This window comes from Carassius gibelio, chromosome B20 (assembly GCF_023724105.1).
Source record: "Carassius gibelio isolate Cgi1373 ecotype wild population from Czech Republic chromosome B20, carGib1.2-hapl.c, whole genome shotgun sequence".
Classification (NCBI taxonomy): Eukaryota; Metazoa; Chordata; class Actinopteri; order Cypriniformes; family Cyprinidae; genus Carassius; species Carassius gibelio.
Genome location: NC_068415.1, coordinates 10,266,582 through 10,287,161, shown reverse-complemented (window position 1 = coordinate 10,287,161; position 20,580 = coordinate 10,266,582). Strand labels below are relative to the sequence as shown.

Genomic DNA, 20,580 nt, shown 5'->3' with positions numbered 1-20,580 from the left:
CACTCACACTCACGCGCTACGGTCTGGTGAGTCGTGGAAGTTACATAAAAGAGTTTGAATTTCAACATGTGTGGTTCCTGAACGCGAGTCTCCAATGCAAAGATTGCGCAACATCAAATTTGGTGTGATCAAAAGCAGACAGAAACGAACACGAGGATGAAATAAAAACAGTTTGAGTGCTTGCCTTACAATATGAATAAATTCATTTTATGATGTGAGGTTAGATGATGCTATTATGAAGTAATATTAAAATCTAATTTCGGAGATATTAAAGATAATGATACCATGCCATAATAAAACTAAACTGACACTAAACGGTTCTTAATAGTGTATTAAAAACCCACTTGTATTTGCAGTTCATAAAATAAAGTTACCATACCATGCATGGCCATTTTAAATCCATTAAAAGCATAAAGCTCATAAACGGAAAAGGTTGTGGAAAACAAAAGACAGCATTAGATATAAAATATTTATTTTACAGCATGATTTGTCCTGGCAAAAAGAGCATTCTCCTCATTTTTAGGTTTGACCACGTAAACCGGTGATCTTGTCGATTACTTTACATTGAACAAAGGATTCTGTTCCAAACAACTTACACTAAAAGACCTAATAATATTACAATCCATAATAACAAATACAATATGTAAGATATTCAAGAATATTGTTCTTTTGAGAGCTGCATTCTAATAGTCCTGTAAAACTTAATGTGATACAGTCATATATTCATGTGATAATCCTATGCGAGATTGGCAGTAAATGCTACAAGTTACCACTAGAAGCAACTACTCAGTTACAGTTTAAAAATGGAACATTAAAAGTTTGTAAAAGTCGCTGAAAAGTTACTCCAGCTTCAGTGCCACCATATACAGTACGTCCCTTTATCACAAAGAGCAAGTTATAAGATGTTGTTTTTAAAACTTACAAATATCTCACATTCTAATCATAGAAACATATAGCAGAAATACAAAGACACCATCTGTGTGGAAAACGATAGATGGCAGAACAGTATACAAACGTTTGCAAAACATTGCTCCCTTTTTCCAAGGATGAGTTCACGCATGAGACAAAGTAATGTTAAGAAAAACACAGGTTGTTTTATTTACCTTGGCTCCACATTGAAGCTAAAATAGTATTCTATACCTAACATTACAATCAGCATTCTTGCCTTTGACTCTCTAAGCAAAAGCTCTGAAACTTACATTTGGGAGCCACAAGGAAATTGGAAAACACCTTAGATGGGAAACTCCACATTTACTCATCCAGAAAATCAAGTGAGTTTTGTGCGTACACGATTTCCTTGTTTCACTCTGACTTGTGCACTGTTACTGAAGCTGAAAATCAGATACCAAAACCAGTTACACAGCAGCCTGCTATGCGATTTGATTCCCTTGTATGCACTTGTTGCATTTATGTGTCTGTGCCGTCTACATCCTAAACCATCATTTGTTCCATGATTGGATTGAATCAGAACTAAGTCCAGCTACATAGTTCAAAAGCACATACAATCCAAGAAAAGTGTGTCTCATCCTGCTAAGAGTGAAATAGTAAAGCGGTAAGCTGGCATTATCACTCCTGGATTGTTGCGATGTCACTTGCCAGCGGATTTCGGGCACGGCAACACAATAATATTTGGCACTCCAACTATCTGCAGCATTTTGGAAAACGGATGCTGCCAACACTTCCTCTGAGAAAAATATTCCCAACAGGACGTCCCATTTGTTCAAGGTTCTTCCTGCCTTCCGAAAGAGACTTACGAAGACTTACGAAGATAAGTAAGCAAGCAAATGATATCCTGCAGTAATCGAATAATAAACAGCGCTGTCCTGAGCGTGTGCTTTTACAGCGTAAAAGAGCTTTGTTTTGGGGCGTAGTTCATACTTTGGGAAAAGGGAGGGTTTTTGTCAGAGCCGGGGGATCCGGGAATGGACCCCCCTGCCTGAAGTGAGTCCCTAAAGGGGGAAGGTGGAGTGAGCAGAGTGAGCTTACTATGTGCCAGATCTTCCTCCACACCTTCCTCCTCCTCTTCTTGTGTGGCACTCTCACACAGAAACCCTTGAATGAGGTCAAAAGCTTCCAATTCTGAACCTTCCTCAGGGAACGCCTCTCCTTGCAGGGGAAGAGGCAGTTGATTGGTGGACGATTTATAGGTGACAGGGCTCAACTTGTTGCCTGTGCCGATTACAAATTGGTCAAAATCAGGAACTGTAGAGCTCAGAGTGTCCACCGGCCTCCCTTGAGGACAATCAGTGCTGTGGTCTATTAAATTAGGAGGGGAATAGGAAGGTGGTAGCCCTCCCTCGTGGGTTGTAGGAGGTTGGGGACCCCCATCGTGCCCCTCGCTGAGGTTGTAGAGATCCTTGTTGTCGGGGTGAGAGCCATTGGGGGCTGTGTTGAGACCAGCATCATATTCAGACTCGGGGGGTTGTGAGGCATTAGTTAGGGGTCGTATGACCGCCGTCTGACTCTGGCCGACTGCTTGCCTCCTCACATGCACAGACAGTCTGTGGAACACACTCGACCCCCTCCCCTGGGGTCTGGCACCTGATTCAGACCATGACACAGACTTTCCATTAGGACTATGAATGAAACAGAGACCCAACGTTATTCCCACGAAGACACGCCAGAATGCGACACACAGAGACAGAGAAGAACATCACAGAAAAAATGATCATTATGCATGTCATCATTCATACAGTTCATACAATTATCAGCCATAAAACTCTCATGATTAGGGTTAGCACACAATGTGTAACTCAACATTGTTAATTCATGAAGTGTTTGACAGAGATCCCTCAAACATGCCAAGTGCGTATCTCATAATGACCTGCTTACAGAGCATTATGAAAGCCACGATGGCTCATTCTCTGCCATTCCTTCTCTGCACTTCTCTGCTTTAACTGTATGTCATGCAGTATGAATAAGGGATTCATGGAATTCCCCTCAGTTTCAGATCAACATGGCATTTGCTGTCCACTCTTAGTGTAATTAAGTTAACTGGACAGTAAGGCCTCAGAGCTGAAATCTGTGTCAGAATCAAGGGGCGTTCACACTGACAGAGATTTGTTCTGGCAAAGTGACTGGAAGTCATTTGTTTTTAACGAGGGTGGGCAGATTTTGGAAATATGATGTGGGCGTGCCTGGTGATGTATCAAAATAGAGAAAAGTTTATGTTTATGCAAATGAGAGCAAGAATAAACTTTATGCAAACCAGTTACATACAGTGATTACCAATGGTAGAAAAATGTATGCAAAAGTTTAGGTTTATGCAAAAGATCGTTGACTTGATGAGGCGTCAACATTAAGAGTATTTCAAGTATATGCAAATATACAGTGACTCAATGCAGCAGCTACCAATAGGAGTGAAGTTTATTCAAATGAGCTGTGATTGATGTGAAGAATACTATTGATTTGTCAAGATAAGAAAAGTTAAATTTTATGCAAATGAGAAGGGACTCAATGTGTCAACTACCAATGAGAGTTGATTTTATAAAAACGTTTCCGTTTATGCAAATATGGAGCAAATCAATGTAGTAACCAGTGAATACCAACAGGAGTTAAGTTTATGCAGACATTTACTAATAAGTACATTTAGTACAAACAATTAGTTAGTTGACATGGCGAGTACTAAAGAGGGAGAATTGCTACAAAAGTTTACATTTATGACATCCAGTAACAAGTCAAAGTTGAGAGTAGGTTATGCTTATGCAAATGAGCAGCATTGAGCCTGTTTCATTCATAATCGTTCATCATGTTTACAACGCACTATGACTTGCTGTAATCTACAGACATAGAGTACTTTATGTTTATTTTTATTGTTATAAAGTTACTTTTTAGCAGCCAGATTGCTCATTAAAATCTTAATTTTGCCTGGAATATATCTAATTTGTGATCAGACTTTCTAATGCCCACCCATCAACGTTGAAGCATCCAGCAGTAACAATCGCTATCAGTGTGAATGGGGCTTTAGAAGGGAACTGGATATGGGAGCTACAGCCTCTACAAGAACTGGGTTAAATTTTCTGGGTTAAAGTTTTAGTCAGGAGAAGGTTTGACATGGGGGAGGAGGCACACTGAAAAGTGGGTTAATACTGAGGAGGAGAGAGGTACTAAGTGGATGGGTAGTCTGATGAAAATTAGGTTTTGGACGAGGATTCAGCACAGATAGAGGACGACTGATAGTGTCTGGCTCTAGCTACATACATACTCTTGGTTTGCAGCAGGTAGAAAAACATGGGAGAGACAACTCAAATACACACACATGCTAGAAAGAACACTTTCAGAGCTATCGCTGCAGTCCAACTTGGCGTGCTTCTGAGAAAGAAATACTATTATTTTATTTCCATCCGTTTCATAGCCTGTATGTGCATTTAGCTGATATTTCAGAAATGTGACTCAAACCTATTATTATCTGTCACTCACTTGGTGCTGCCGGTCGCGTTGTTGTTCTTCTTCTTCCTGCGAAACATGTTGAGGATGCTGTTGCTCTGGCAAGGAGCCACCTTGCCGTCACCCACGTGCATACGAACCACATCTGAGGTCGTAAAGGCGCTGCGTACGTTGCGCTCGGGCTTGGCGATGATGATGTACATCTTAGGTGTGAACATACAGCTCAGTGCTACAGTAACACTGAGACTGACGGAGAAGGAGGTGGTGATGATCTTGTAGTTGGAGCCGAAGTAGATGGGCACAAAAGCCAGCCAGATAATGCAGGTGGTGTACATGGTGAACGCAATGTACTTGGCTTCGTTGAAGTTGGCAGGCACATTGCGGGTCTTGAAGGCGTAGTAGGTGCAGCTCATGATGAGCAGGCCGTTGTAACCCAACGGAGCCACTACGCCCAAGTTACTCGTGTTACAGATGAGGTACACCTCCCTGATGCTGGGGTAGCTCTTCACTGGCTCGGGGGGTTCCAGCACGATCAGTGTAACCTCCACGGCCAGCTGGAGACTAATCAGGATGAATGCCATTACCACCTGCGCCCAGGCGCTCATGAAGCGGGGCTTACGTGTGCAGATTTTCTTCTTGCTGCCAGCCAGGATGCGTGCAATGCGGTTGGTTTTGGTAACCAGGGCAGAATAGCACATGGAAGACGACAAGCCCACTAGAAGGCGCTGCAGGTAACAGGAGATCACAGTGGGACGTGCGATTAGAGTGAAGGGACATATGTAGCCAAGGAAGATACCCGCCAGGATGATGTAGCAAAGCTCACGACTGGAGGACTTCACCACCGGCGTGTCACGGTACTGGATGAAGATGAAGGTGACGAATAGAGTTACCAGGATACCGAGGCAGGAGAACACCACTGCGATAATTGACTCCACGCTGCTCCACTCCAGGTACTTGAGTGGGAGAGGCTTGCATTCTGGAATAAATCAAGCAGACGGGAAGTCAAGATGGATGGAAAATAAATCAAGAACAGGCCAAAACAAATACAGAATTTAAGGACTGTCGGACTTCTGGATCTGCCAATCTTCTTGGAAAAGATTGCATTGTGTCGTCATGTGGTGTATGTGCTATGTGTGTACTCATGAGTTTTAATGCCTTAACAGTTTTAAAGATCAGTGGAATTTAAAAGTATGCAAATCTAAAAAAAAAAAAAAAAACATGTTGGTATCATATGGTATTGAAAAATTTTGAAACAAATTCCCAGTATTTTTAAGTATTAAGTTAAAATGGAATTATGGTGTAACCATTTTTTCCTTACACCTGGAATACCTATAAATGTACTTTTGAAGCTTGTAAATATATTTTTCAAGGTAAATTGGTCAAAAACTTTTAACAAATATTGCAAATGCAGACTATTTAAAAAAAATAATAATAATAACCAGTCTTTCATAAAACATTTTTTTTTAAAAACTTCCTGACCTCAAACTTTCCAATAGTGGTGAATGAATTTAATTTTTAGAATATTTTAGTGCTATCTAACAATTAATCGTGATTAAACACATCCCAAATAAAAGTTTTTATTTACATAATACATGTATGTGTATTTTGTATATTTATTATGTGTATATAAATACACACATTTTATCTTTTTTAAATATTTACATGTATATACATTTATATATTTATATTCTTATATTATAAAAAAATATTTAATATGTAAATGTAACATATTTTTCTTAAATATTTACATGCGTGAGCTTGTATTTATATACACATAATAAATATGCACAATACACACACACATATTATTTAAACAAAAACTTTTATTTTGGATTTAATTAATCACGATTTTTCATCTGACAGCACTAATATATATGTATATGTATTGTACATATGTACATTTATTTTAAAAATGAATAGAAGAACATCACATCATTGACCCTTAAGCTTCATATGCCCTACTTTTGTGTGCATTTCATTCTATGGATTCTGAACACTCTCTTTATGACAAAGCCTTCTATATATTGTTGAAGGGTCTCTTTCTCACAATCGCTATGACAGAGCTTTTTCTCTATCTCAGATCGGTCTGTCTCTCTGGTAATCAGAATTCCCTGTTGCTGCTCAGGTTCCTTGGTGAAACTGTTGAGCCTGACACACGGCTGCTGGGTACTAATGGGATTCCAGCCTCACTGTTATCCAGCTCTGCTCGCTGCTGCAAAGAGCTGTCAAAATAACACGCAGCCCACAGCCCATAGGGATAGAAAGTGTTGGGTAAGGCGGATGCTAAGGGCATAGAGAGGAGAGGAGCCGAAAGGAGATACAGCAATCATAGTTTGATTTGAGCTACTCTCAATGAAATACTGGTCTAGGTTTTTAAATGAAGACCTATTTTAATAGATGTGTAGATAATTAGGAGGATGAATGAAATGTAAACAAAGTCTCTTACCTGCCAGTTCATCATCAGGCCACCAGCCAAGGTCACAAGCTCTGCATGTGAACTCATCTTGAACGTATTCATTATCTTTACATGTAGTGCAGATCCAGCAACAACTCACTTCTCCTTTACGGATCACCTAGAGTCAGAAAACACCAGTATTTTTTTTACTTTGATGCCCACTATGGTAGTACTTCACAATTCAAGTTTTATTAGTTCAAATCAGTTAATACATCTCACAACAACTAACAAATGTACATATGTATTTATATTAGTATTTGTATATACTTTATATATATATTTCAAAAAGTGTAACTGCATATAGTCATTACATTTTAATGTTTTTTTTTTTTTATGATTAGAGCTTTCAGCTCATGAAATTAAAAAATCCAGTATCTCAAAATATTAGAATATTTACATTTAAGCTTCATTAAATATCCATACCTACAGAATAAATTCTGTGTATCTCTTATTCTTTGAAACCACCGTAATGGGTAAGACTGCTGACTTGGCACTCACTGACACCCTCCACAAAGAGGTTAAGTCACAGAAGGTAATTACTGAAAGGGGTGACTGTTCGCAGAGTGCTGTATCAAAGCATATTTAATGCTGAATTGACTGGAATTAAGAAACTTGGTAGGAAAAGTTGCACAAGCAACAGGGATGACCGCAAGCTTTAGAATACTGTCAAGCAAAGCTGATTTGTACACTTTAGAAAAGGACAAGGAGCGGACTGAAGCTGGAGTCAGTGAATTTTTTTGACCTTAGGAAATATTGTAATATTTTGAGATACTTGATTTTTTACTTTCATTAGCAATAAGCTCTAATCATCAAAATGGAATAAAATTTTAAACACTCTTGCAATGTTTTACTTTACATGTAATGAATGTAATGAACACACACACACACACACACACACACACACACACACACACACACATATATATATATATATATATATATATATATATATATATATATATATAGGTATATATATATATATATATATATATATATATATATATATATATATATATACATATACATATATATATATGTATATACATATACATATATATATATATATACATATACATATATATATATATACATATATATATATATATATACGTATATATATATATATATATATATATATATATATATATATATATATACGTATATGTATATGTATATATATATATATATATATATATATATATATATATATATATATATATATATATGTATATATATATACACACACACACACACACACACATAGTTAGGTCCATATATATGTGAACACATGCACAATTTTTATTACTTTCGCTGTTGACAAAAACATATTCAAGTTGCAGTTATTTAATGAATATGGGTTTTAATTGCACACTCTGAGCTTTTGAATTTGAGGGTATTCTCATCACAACTGGAGGAAAGGTTAAGGAATTACAGCTCTTTAATATGTACTTTTTCAAGGGACCATAAGTAATTGGACGGTTGACTTAAAAGCCATTTCATGGACAGATGTGGGCTATTCCTTCATTATTTCTACTTCAATTAAGCAGGTAAAAAGTCTTGAGTTAATTCTAGTGTGCTATTTCCATTTGGAAGCTGTTGTTGTGAAACCCATATTGTGCAGTTAAAGGAACTCCCCATGCAAAAACAAAACAAATCCATCAGAGAGATCGACATTTCACTTGTTATAGACAAAACTAATGTCAGAAGGACACACAAACAAACAATAACTAAAGTCAGCTGCCATAAATGTCTGGCAAAGCAACACAAAAGAGGAAACCCAGTCTCTGGTGATGTCCATGAGGGTCAGACTTTAGGCAGTCATTGCCTGCAAAGTTTCTTAACAAAATATCAAAAAACTAACATTTTATTTATTATTATATATATTTTTCCAATTACATCTGAGCCCCTGAAAATGGTGCAACTGTGTATATTTTATGCTATATTAACACTTAAAGTTTGCACTTCAGTTTCATCTTGATTGTTTCTGGTGCCACACAGAGTCAAAATTATGAAAATTGTGTCAGTGTCCAAATATATATGGACCTAACTGTATATAACTGAAATACAACACACGATACAATACACACGATGATTATACTACATACAGACCTTGATCTGTCCCTTAGAACACGGTTCGCTGCAGACGGATCGAACCATTTCAGTGCGGTTCGCCATGAGTTTATAATCACTGATGCTCAGGAGACCTTCATGCCACGACCCCACTTTAATATAATCATAGCGGCCCAGCTCCTCCACATACTGAAGATTCATAATATCATACCTTAGAGAAAAGAAAAAGAGAGTGGGGGGGGAGGTAATGATATGGGTTAATGAAAAAAAGAGAAAGAAAAAGAGCAAGTCTGCCATAATAAGTAGCTCAGTGCTGCTGAAGCCTCGGGACTAGTAAGAGGCAGAGTTCACACTTTTACCATGTCCACACATCCAAGTCTCTCAACTTCACATCCTCCACCTGGGATATGAATCCACAACCTCCCGAGTGCTCAGTCCACTCATCCATACTAGCTTACAGATGACGCAAAGTGTCGCAAGCTCACACATGTACACAAGGCAATGGCTGTCTTGGCAGTGGTGGAGCTGCCATCTTTTGTTCGTGTATAGCCAGGGTGACAGGAGCTGACAGCATCAAGGTATTGGAGTGGAGAGGACTGAAACATCTCCTTGAGACAGGCAATCTGTTCCACTCCAGGTCTATTACCATCTGATATGCACCTTTTTGCATGTGTTGGCAAGGGTGCCAAATCTAACCAGAGAGGGTGCGTGATCAATTGTTGCCTTAGAGAACAGGTATTCATAATGTTCAATGTCACACTGGCCATTCAGGTACAAACTGTCATATTGACATTAAACTAAGCTCTGTTTTAAAACCTAATCAGCTGACTAGATACACTTGCAGTTTTCTTCCGCTCATTGAAATGCCTCATCTGGAATGCTCTACACAGACAGCAATTCAACACACAATTGTGTGTGTGATGTTTAAGGTGGCCATAGGTCCTCTTTTTTGGACATGTTATTTGACATGTTATATGGGATTTGTAAATGGCCAAAAATGTCAGGATTTTGCCTTTGTTATATATTTGCTGAAGGTAAGGACTAAAAAATAGTGTGCAGGCATTGTACTGTACATAATTGAATTTATGAGGACTGTAGAGAACATGTCAATAGGAAATCAAAGTCAAAACTTAGTCCAAAGTCAAAATCCTAGTCAGGACCAGGAAAAAAAAGGACATATGGTCACCCTAGTGATGTTAACATGTTTCTAAGCTTACAGTGTAATAATCCAAGCATAAAACTACACACAGTAATGGGATTTATTCTGAACTATAAATAAATTGGTTTTAGCTGGTTTGTATTACAGTGGTTTTGGGCACATTTCAAGTGGTCAGAGTAAAATGCCAGTTGACCGTCGAGGTAAATCAGCTAAAAACCAGTTTGGTCAGGCTGGGAGACCACCTTAAAACCATTTCTAGCAAAGTAGGTAGAGGCTGGTTTATTTTTGCTTTGTTTTCAGCAGGGCTGACTGGTTCGGAACTATCTACTTTGCAACTTAGCAACTGCACATTCAACAGTTTTTGACATTAGCATGTTGATAAGCTAACAGCATGAATCATACAAAACAGATTTAGAATAAAATGGTCCTTTTTTAAATGCACTGAACAATTTTAGTGACCTTTTCAGTGTTTCAATTAAATTAGTATATTTATAATCAATATATAGTATATCAGTATATTTCACATTTTCACCACAATTTGCTTTATTTTTATAAACATTTCTGGGATTAACTACTCCACAAATGTCACACCTGTGTGTGAGGTTAAAACTGAGTATCTAAGGAGAAAGCATTATTAATTAGTCTACCCTTGCCTCCATTTATAGCTTACTACAATAGAACTAAAATAGAACTATAGTACTAGTACATACAAAGAATTCTTGTAATTTACCTCCCAGGTGAGTCTCCATTTACATCAAAGTAGATTTCCTCCCCAGACACGCCGGAAAAGGAGGTCTTCAGTAGATAGTCCAACAGCTTACTGCCGTCAATGGGATCCATTGCCTCACACAAGCCAACATGGTCTTGGCACAGCTCTTTATGCATATCATGAAGACCATGAGCCATCGCATAAATCGCATTGATCACGAAGCCCATCTTGCTGTCCTGGACATAGTTGTCTTTCAAGCTCTCATTTCCTGTCAGGAAAAGATTTCAAACCAATGTGAGTTAAATTAAAGTGAGTACTATAGTCTTATTTGTGTCACTCTGCCTCCATCCATACAGGATTTGTGTTTTATATACATTTACCTATTGAATTTGTTGGCAATTTAGCAAATAAAAAATTTGGATGCTGAACGAATTAAATTGCCCTGAAAGACTAAGTACAGCCAGAGGCTCTTTGCTGTCAAAATATAATTCAATATATTTGCACATTTCTGATTATTAGTGACTAAAGGCAGAATGTCACTTTATCTTAATGTAATATATAATTGTATGCCCCTAATATTAAAATATGATCACATTTAACACACTGAAGAGACTGAATAAAGGGAAGAGAGTCCTGTTGGCAGACTGGCAAACTACATGCTTTCGTCGAATTTCATATCTTAGAACTGGCAAGCCACTGGACAAAAGCCATATTCATAAGCCAACTGATTGAAAAGCCATTCCAGTGCTACATATACATTGAGAGATCAGAAGCAAAAAAGTAAATCATAGATTCATTAAATATAATTATAAGTTAAATGCAGTTCCTGGAACTGCACAAGCTGTGCACGGCATTTCTTAATCAGTATTTTTGTCTTGTTTTTCCAGTAAAAATTCCTTAAAACATCCATCCTTCAATCAAAATTAAATCACATGAAAAAATAAATAAATCTATTTCTATCTAATTATCTAATTAGTCTCTCTTTTTTTCTTGTTTTAAGAGCAAAATAACTAAATTTAGTGCATTTTTGCATAAAACAAAAACAAATTTGGCAACGGGGTAAGATTTTAATCCTTTTCATTGTAATTAAATTCAAGTAGTTTTGCTCCTTGCGTACATTTCTTTTGATTTAAGGATATTTATGCTTGAAAAAAAGACAAAAATATTGATTCAGAAAGTGATCTGAGTGACTGACTAAATCAACCAGGTGAAGTCTTCACTCTCACACACATGCAGGCCGTGTGGGTTCCTCGTTACACTGTGATTGTGTCTTGTCTTTGCACATTCACACGGTTTCTCACACACACTTTGTGACAGCTTAGTTCTTCTTGCGCAACAAGCTTCTCTTGTGCTCTCAGTGCCATCAAGCCTACCTTACAAGCAGCACAGGAAAGCTGGACTGATGTCTTGTTTTGGCAGCATACTGTCTGACTTTGCTTGACTTTTAGGCTAAATTGAAGACTTGTAGAGATACAGCTTATCAAAATTTTACGATCGATATCAATCTGATGCCTTTCCAAGCCCATGGTCAGAATACAACCATAAAATATGAAAAAAAAGAACAGCCTTCATACCAGTCTTTCCAATAAATGTTCATAAAATTTGTTCAGGATAAGTATATTTCATAGAGGGTCTACAGCTTTTTATAATGACAATGATGAAACTAGCCGATGTTTTTCTGTCACTGTTTCATTTCCCATCTTCAACTGTATGCAATACCTCTCTGAATTGCACATCATCTTCATAACTGAGAATAACTCTGCCAATCGAAGCAGCCAAACACAGTCCAACCTATTGTGCTGTCTGTTGCTATAGTGAAGTGCTTCTTCAGTGCAGGTATCATAACATCGTAATGTCTTTCATCAACTCTCACTTACCACCACGAGGGTCTTTCAGAAGAAGAAAACAATAACAAACTATAAGCTCTTGCCACGTAATAAAAACAATCAAAAACTAACCTACATTACTACACAGATTGATCCAAGATTATATTTGCTTTTGTGTACAATGATATTCAGCTATATTTCTATGTGGACAGGCAAAGAGAACAATTATTTGAAAAGCACAAAAGATGAGGGGGCACAACTCAGTTTACCTATATCACCTTTAAAAGCGCCGACCAGAGGATAATTACATGAAAAAAAATGGAGGGAAATATACAGTTACCATTAATAATTCAGTAGAATATCATGCACATAATATATTCCTAAAAACGGATTAATTCAATCAGACAGACATCAGTTATGCGAAATAACATACTGCCAAACTGACAATATATCATGAAAATGAAATAAATCTACTTGTTCTTCATTCGAACAGCTTCTAGATCTTTGTTTACCTGTGCAGATCTTTTGGTAGTTGTGGTTCTCCTGGGGATGACCGGGAATGCGGCATTGGAAGCGGTACTGCCAGAACTCAGCAAACCATGGGTTCCTCGTGTTGGTGTCCAAACGCAGCTTTAGAAAGTAGTCATTAAATGACTGAACTTCTTCCGTTTGCAACTTCATTGTGATCCCAGCATCTGCTTCCTGCTCATATCCTTCTACCACCTCATCACGATCTGCCCAGCCATCACTTCAAAAACAGAGCGAGAACATAACATGTCAGATGATGAGGAATTTGTGTCATAAAGATCCAGCTTGCTTGTATAAACACAGCTTTCATACAAATGAGATTCAGTTTCGCTTAAATCACCCGTGGGCACCAAAGCATTTTAGCTTTGGGCTGTGAGTGCTTTTGTTTCGCTGATATAATGTAATCCTGGAAGTAAACTGAACAGTTTAGAACAAATTTCTGAACAAATAACTTCTTAAAAAAATGACAAAAAAATTATTACTTGAATGCTGGTGTCTTATGTTTTCATTTTTATTTTCAAGTCATCTTTCACTTGAACTGTTATGTTGCACTTATACATGTATTTATAATATAAAGAAATTAATGTAAAATGTAAAATACAAGCATTTTTACTATTGACTGCTTACTTTTATACCTTCATTTTCTTTCTTTCCTCTTTCTCCACTCACATATTTCTCACAGTCAGCATTTTTGGCTTATTATGTTTTGTTATTCAGTTACTGTAAGTATGGCATAAATCCATTTCCTCATCATTCTCTGCTTGCCTAACTTCACTTCTTCAGTGCACAGCAGCGGTATTGTGGTATCATAGAGCGAATTAGACAAAATTACCTTTAGAGGCTTTGACCTAAAATACATCTCCCTAAACAGCTTTGCACCCCACAGTAGAGTGGAAAATGGCAGAGATTAGATAGAGCAGAGCTCTACAGAGAGTTTTATTACCTCTATGAATAATGAATGAGCTGAAGCTTAGGTAGAGATTCACTGTGCTGCTATGATAGGCAGATATGGCAGTGTCCTGAGGCTGAAGACAGGCTAACTAGAGCAGCGATGGCACATACTGTAGGAGGACAGGAGCTGTTTGATTCCATCACGGCTCAATCCATCCCTTATTCTCCGTTTAGATTAATCTCAACATGTTCACCTTCACCGCATCATTTTCAATTTTCTCGCATCCTCTCAGTGCACACTTGCTATTAAGCCTGCTTTTTTTTTTTTACCATTCCTACTCGTTTTCTTTTCTTCTTCCTTCTCTACTCTCCTTCCCTCTCTTTTTGCCCTTTCTTTTACTTTAAGAAAAATAAAACATTTGTTGTTGTTTTTAGAATGTTTTGCAATAAGTGACAGAAAAAAACATTTATTTTATTACAATAGATTTCTATTTTAAATAAATGCTGTTCTTTTGAACGTTGTATTCATATAAGAGTCCTGGAAAAAAAAGTCTCCGCAAAAAAATATTAGGCAGAGCAATGTTTTTAGCATTTTTTTTTTTTTCATTTTATGAGTTTTATGAGCACCGGTACAGTATAGAGCGATTTCTTTTTTTCTTTTCTTTTAACTAGATTTTTCAACAGCTAGCTCTTTAATGAATGCATACAACTGCTTAAGAGCAAAGACAGAAATAAAGAAATTAAAAAGACAGTCACTGAGTGTCCTCAAAAAAAAAGTTCTAGAGAGAGGACCAAATGTGCCGGAGCACCTTAGATCTTTGATGTAAATCATAAGTTAATTTTTCCAGTGGTGAAAGAGTAGTCATAATAATAATAATACATTTTTTGGCCAAGTATATACAAAATTCAATACACATTCTTTATCACAGTCAAGACACAAACCTGCTGTACAATTTAAAAGGTATACCTTCGAGGACGATACAAAAGTCTTTCTTATAATCTTTAGAATAATTCTGTGAATCTCATTCCAGTACATTTTGATTTTGTCACAATCCCAAAATACATGCCAATGTCTACCTTACATTTAAAGCATAGGCGAGAACAATTGGGGGTTAGATAAGTCCCGTGAATGGATATATCTATAATTTTGTTTGTTAACTGAAATTGAAGCACTTTTGGCAAAGCTATTTGAAGAGACAGATAGCCACACCTCATCACTAAAACGAGACCCTAAGTCTTTTCCCATATGAACCTTAAAGAGTCATAGATTGAAGAACCAACATTAGGGAGCATTGTATATAATTCAGAGATCATCTTATCAAGAATAAATGAGGAAAAGCTGTTTTTCTATTTCAGTAAGATCCAGTTGTATATCACCTTCTTTTAACTGTAACTCCAAAAAATCTCGTATTTGAAGTAATTTCCAAAAATCTTTACTGGGCAGATTAAATTAATGTCTTTACTCCTAAAATGATCTTATTTGGCCGTCATCAAATAAATTAGCAAACTCCAACTCTCCTCATGACCTCCAAGTCAAAAGGTCAATATTCTGTAGTATGGGAGTAAGAAGATCAGTATTGAGCACAATTTGAGACTAAAGAGACAACTTATTGGCAATGAATAAATATTTCCTTCCACACCAAAAAACTTTTTGTTACAGTCGAAATAATAGTCAGATGTTACTTTTTTTTTTTTTTTTTTTTACATTATGAATAAATGGTAGCAAGCATAACAGTCTAGCAAAACATCTTGTGTATTCAATCGGTCGGGACCCAGTGTGAATCAAATTTGTAAATAAACCAGCTGAACATTTGCTTAATTTGGTGCAAACCGAAAATACAATTGAAAACTGGGTAGTGAAACCCCACTTAATTCCTTTGGTTTCATAAAAACTGAAAGTTTAAGTCTGGGTTTCTTGTGGTTCCAAATAAACCATGAAATTGATGAATTAACCCTTTTAAAAAAAGTTCGTTTTTAAGTAGCATGGTAGATTTTGGAATAGGAAGTTTTAATCTCGGAAGGAAATTTATTCTTAAAACATTGACCCTGCAAAAAATAATAATAAAAAAAGAATTTGGAAAAATCGACCAATCTGATCAATTCTGATTAATTTTCATGATTAAATAGAGATTACTGACTTTAAGGAAGTCTTCCAAATTAGGAATAATACTAATTTTCAAATACTGAAGGAAAGAAAGTGCTAGACGACAGGTTGATTTTAAGATGGCTTTGGAAGAAGCATGCATATACAAAGCATATTTCTAAAGGATTAGCTGACACTGAAAAATAGAATATTGGCTGCTGAAAACTTTAGTCATCACAGAAAATAAATTACATTTTTATAAAATAGAATAATATTTCATGATATTTCTGTTTTTACTGTATTTTAAATCAAAGGAACGCAGCTTTGGTAAGAATAAGAGATTTCTTTCAAAAACATCAAAAAAATCTTACCACAAACTTTTGAACGGTGGTATATCTTTATATTGTAAATGTATATTACACACTGTCATATAATATAAACAAGAAGGCAGCTAATAGAAGATCTTAAGATTTAATTAACTAACCTCAATTGATAAAACAGCATATGAATGCAGACAATATTGAGCAACGGTGTGACTAGATGCTCTGCTTTTTTGGTCCTCCTCCCTTTTCTTTTCCTATCGTACGTTCTTTCATTACTCAAATCCAGTATAATGTGCATGTGTGCTCTGGTTGACTGTAGCTCGATCCTCTCTTGAGAACTGAGTAAGACAGTGCAGGCTTAGGCTGAGGGCCATTAAAACTCATCCAGAAGCCTTTACTAATTCATGGTGCTCCAGTTAGCAGCAGCTTGGCTCTGTGTTTCACAAGCAACATTGCTGCTGCGAGCCCCTATCACGCCTGCTCTCGCATGCCCCACACCAGCTTTCATCTGCCTCTATTATTCTCTCTCTCTCTCTCTCTCTCTCTCTCTCTCTCTCTCTCTCTCCATCTTACATTCACATGCACACATGATGAGTCTCTGTCATGTCCTCTCTGCATGTCCTTTTCTAAATCAGTCCATTTATACCCCAAACCTTTCAATGTCAAACTCTTTTTAATATTCTTTGGATTCACATGGGACAAAACTTGAAAACTTGAGTGGAGACATGAAGTAAACATTGTAGAATCAACCTCTTAAACATTACAACAGCAGTCTGAGCACAAACAGATGTGCTTGAAGTCCTATGGGACGTGGTATAATAGAGTTCCAATGAGAGGGCTGCTGGGATGCCTGCAGGCTTTCCTCACTCTAATGTAGTTTCGCTGTAGCTGTTTGAACCTTAAAGACTTGAAAGTGACCTCAGAACGCCTGTGAAGCACAGCACAAGACTGGCAGGTCAACACAAACCGGTTTATATCTGCAGCTTCTCAGAGTCTATATAACGTTAATGCTGATTCACACCAGCTACCTTGCTTTCTAGGGTTGTTTTTGTGCCAAAATCACACTGAAACAGTCCATTTTCTCTCTTCTGTGTTTTTTCTCTCCCTTCTTACAGTTCCACCCCAAGTTTTAGTCTAATGAACTGATTTTACAGCCAAATGTGGTGTAAGGGAAACAGGTCAATTTAGCTCAAAGGGAATCATTTAAGATTTTAAAGGGAATTTGAACAGAATCACTGTTTCACGGCTGTTCACGGAGACGCGCCTGCGGTTCAGTGAACGAGCCGTTTAACATCAAATCTGCGCTGGATACTAATATCCAAACTATAGTGAAAACACTATCAATTAGCACAGTAACAAGATCGGCAGTTTAAGACATTAACTTGTAAGCACAAAACACAAGATACTTCTCTTTTCAATATGAATAAGGCTTTATTAGATAAATCTAAGACATATAAACTAATCTAACACATAAACGCACGCACACACACATTCACACAAGTTGCAGGAAGGTCGAAAGTTAGGGAAAGATGAGTTTAAGAGAATGGAAATATGGAATCCCAAGTTAACAGCAATACGTTAAATTGCATAAACATGAACAACCATCAATCACGTAATTAGCGCTCGCATTGAGTTCCTCAATGAGGTTAAAATTATATTAGATACACCAGTAAAGGTCACAGTCTGGAGGTAAAGTTACTTGCATCTCCTGTGAAGAAGGAGCCTCGGTGAAAGGGCTATCCCGAGGTCGTTGATTGGCTGGAAGTTCAGTCTCTGAAGTGACGTCTTGGGAAGCCCGTGGTTGTTGGGCGTTGGCTGAAAGTGCAGAGTCGTGTTCGCTGGTTGAAGTTGAATGGACGTTACAAAACTTAACTCAGAACACGAAACTCTCAAACGGAAAAGAAAAGAAATAAAGTTTGACGAGACTAGGTTGTGTTCCTTCTCATAGTAGCAGCAGGCAGGCACGCTGGAACCGCGCTCAAAGAACAATGATGACTACCGCATGGCTAGATGCTACAAGCTAAAGCTAGGTAGCAAAGCTACAAGCTAAAAGTTAAGAGCAGGCATGACTGATAGCACGAGCAATGCTAGAACTAAAAGCCGACATGGCTAATAGCAGCAGCTAGACTAGAACTAAAAGCAGACTAAAAGCAAGGCATGACTAAAAGCTAAATTACATCGTGTCCAAAGTATTTAAAACTTCCTGTTGGCCACCCCTCAAATGTTGCCTTGACCAATCAGATATGTTCTTGGGGTGGGTATCATAAATCATTTGTTTATCTTACCAAGCATGTGGTTCTTGCCTCACAGGGTCTAATTTTGGACATGATTCCTATAACATGATTATGATATATTTTACAAATAAATGATTGTCAGGACAATATCAAGCAAGAAAATGTGATTATTTGAATACTAGACATGACTAGGTATCCTATAGTTATCAAAAGACATACACAATAAGTGATTATACATGATAGTCAAATGTGTGGGTTACACGTAAATGAATATGGAGTTAAGCAATGGAATGATTCATTCATAAGTCTTTTTTGAGTTCATTCTGGTCCATATATAATGTATAAAAAGGGTTTCTTTGCCATTCTCTGGCAAAGGACTTTTCTGTGAAGACAAAGGTTTAAAGCCCTTCCCCCTTAGGAATTTCAGTCTGGTTTCACTGGCTGGGGGGGAAGTCAATGCAAGTATTTAACTTGATCTCCTGGGTTTACATGTGATGTCCAGCGTTGCATTCCAATCACGAACAATAAATTTGACAATCTCTTCTTCGAATTAAAATTGTCAATAATTGTTCTATTGGTGTTAATGTTGAAAGCTGTTGTGTGAACAAGTTGGTTCCTGTGGCACTAGAACTGATTTATGACTTCCTGAGGAATTCAGCTCATGTTTCAATGCACACAGCTCTGATAGACTCTTGGATTTGTCTGATTTGACTCATTTCTGCTACATATATCCCCCTTTCGATCGGCGAGGTGTTTAGGTGAAGACATCGTCGATCGCTGGAGAAACAAAGGCAGAAGAAGCAGACAAACACAGCAAACAGCAAGACAACACCTCCATGACAGTTACTGTACTGGTGCGGGCATCAGGTTATTTAGGTACACGTGGTTAAGTTCAATTAGTCAATGTAGTTTAGCACATTGAGGATAGTTTAGATGGTCTTGGAAATTGTTTTTATTTTGATTCATCAATCAAATTTGTGGTTAACTTTGTTTGGTTCTTCTAGGTTGTCTTACTTTACATGTTTACCATTAGTTTTCTAGTAATTTCATTTTCAATTCAATGAATTGACCTATCATGCATGGAGCTCTCTGGCTTCCATTCAGTTTAGAGTGGCTGGCGGATATTAGGTGTTGCGAGTCAATCCTAATATCAGACCTTCGACCCTCGCAGGGTGTCTAGGTGTTTCACCTACTCAGGAAAGAGGGGAAGGAGAAGGATAGGTAAAAGAAGAACAAAACAAAACAAGGCTGCTGTGGGTTTTCCTAGCATGTGTTACAACTACTATTGAGCTAGGATGTCAGGTGCAGCTAGTGTGTCGTGAACCTTAACTTAGTGTCAGGTGTTCTACCTATTGTGAGGATGGCTGCACGTTTCTTCATGTTGGGTATGTGTAACTTTGTTACGCTAAAAGTTGGATATTCTACCTGTGGGAAGAATATGTTTGTTGACTGTGTTATCAGTAGATGTGTTTACCTCTGGGTGTAGGTAATGTTGTGTATTACTGGTGTAGTGCATGTGTGGTCAGATCTGTTCAAGTCTGTGTTGTCTCCCCCTTTTTCTAGCATGTCACTTAAGACTGGCTCTCAGCATCCTTGGCTTGGATGAGGGCGTGTCCATGGTCTAATGAGGGGTCAGTCCAGCAAGGCAGGAAGTTCTTTAGCAGACAGTCGGAGGCAGTTTGGCATGGCTGTGTGAAGCTGAGTTGCAAAACTTGTCTCCTATGTTGCATTCTTCTTGTGATGCCTTCTGGCTGTAGCAGACTTTCTGACCTTCTGTGCTCTGGTGGTTGCTGTTGCACAGACAGGGAATTTGGAACTTGGAGTTGCAGTTCATTTGACAGTTTGTTAGTGACTGAGGTGATGTCCTTTAGTACCTCAGATTTTTCATCAACAGTTGGCCGTTAAAGACTTGTTCA

At 37.5% G+C, this 20,580-nt stretch overlaps 1 protein-coding gene across 2 annotated transcripts in view; it reads right to left on the bottom strand.

Annotated features, from left to right (window-relative positions):
* Window positions 1–455: 455 nt before the first annotated feature.
* grm1a (glutamate receptor, metabotropic 1a) overlaps window positions 456–20,580 on the bottom strand; it is a 36,697-nt gene continuing 16,572 nt past the window's right edge. Inside the window, exons 4-9 of one of the 2 annotated variants that reach the window (XM_052585617.1) lie at window positions 13,118–13,353; window positions 10,801–11,047; window positions 8,951–9,122; window positions 6,833–6,959; window positions 4,420–5,362; window positions 456–2,576 (exon numbers count right to left, since the gene is read on the bottom strand). In XM_052585617.1, coding sequence (XP_052441577.1) covers window positions 1,838–2,576; window positions 4,420–5,362; window positions 6,833–6,959; window positions 8,951–9,122; window positions 10,801–11,047; window positions 13,118–13,353 — 2,464 coding nt within the window. In that variant the 3' untranslated portion in view covers window positions 456–1,837. The remainder of the gene's footprint in view (window positions 2,577–4,419; window positions 5,363–6,832; window positions 6,960–8,950; window positions 9,123–10,800; window positions 11,048–13,117; window positions 13,354–20,580) is intronic. The other variant, XM_052585618.1, reaches the window with a different exon arrangement.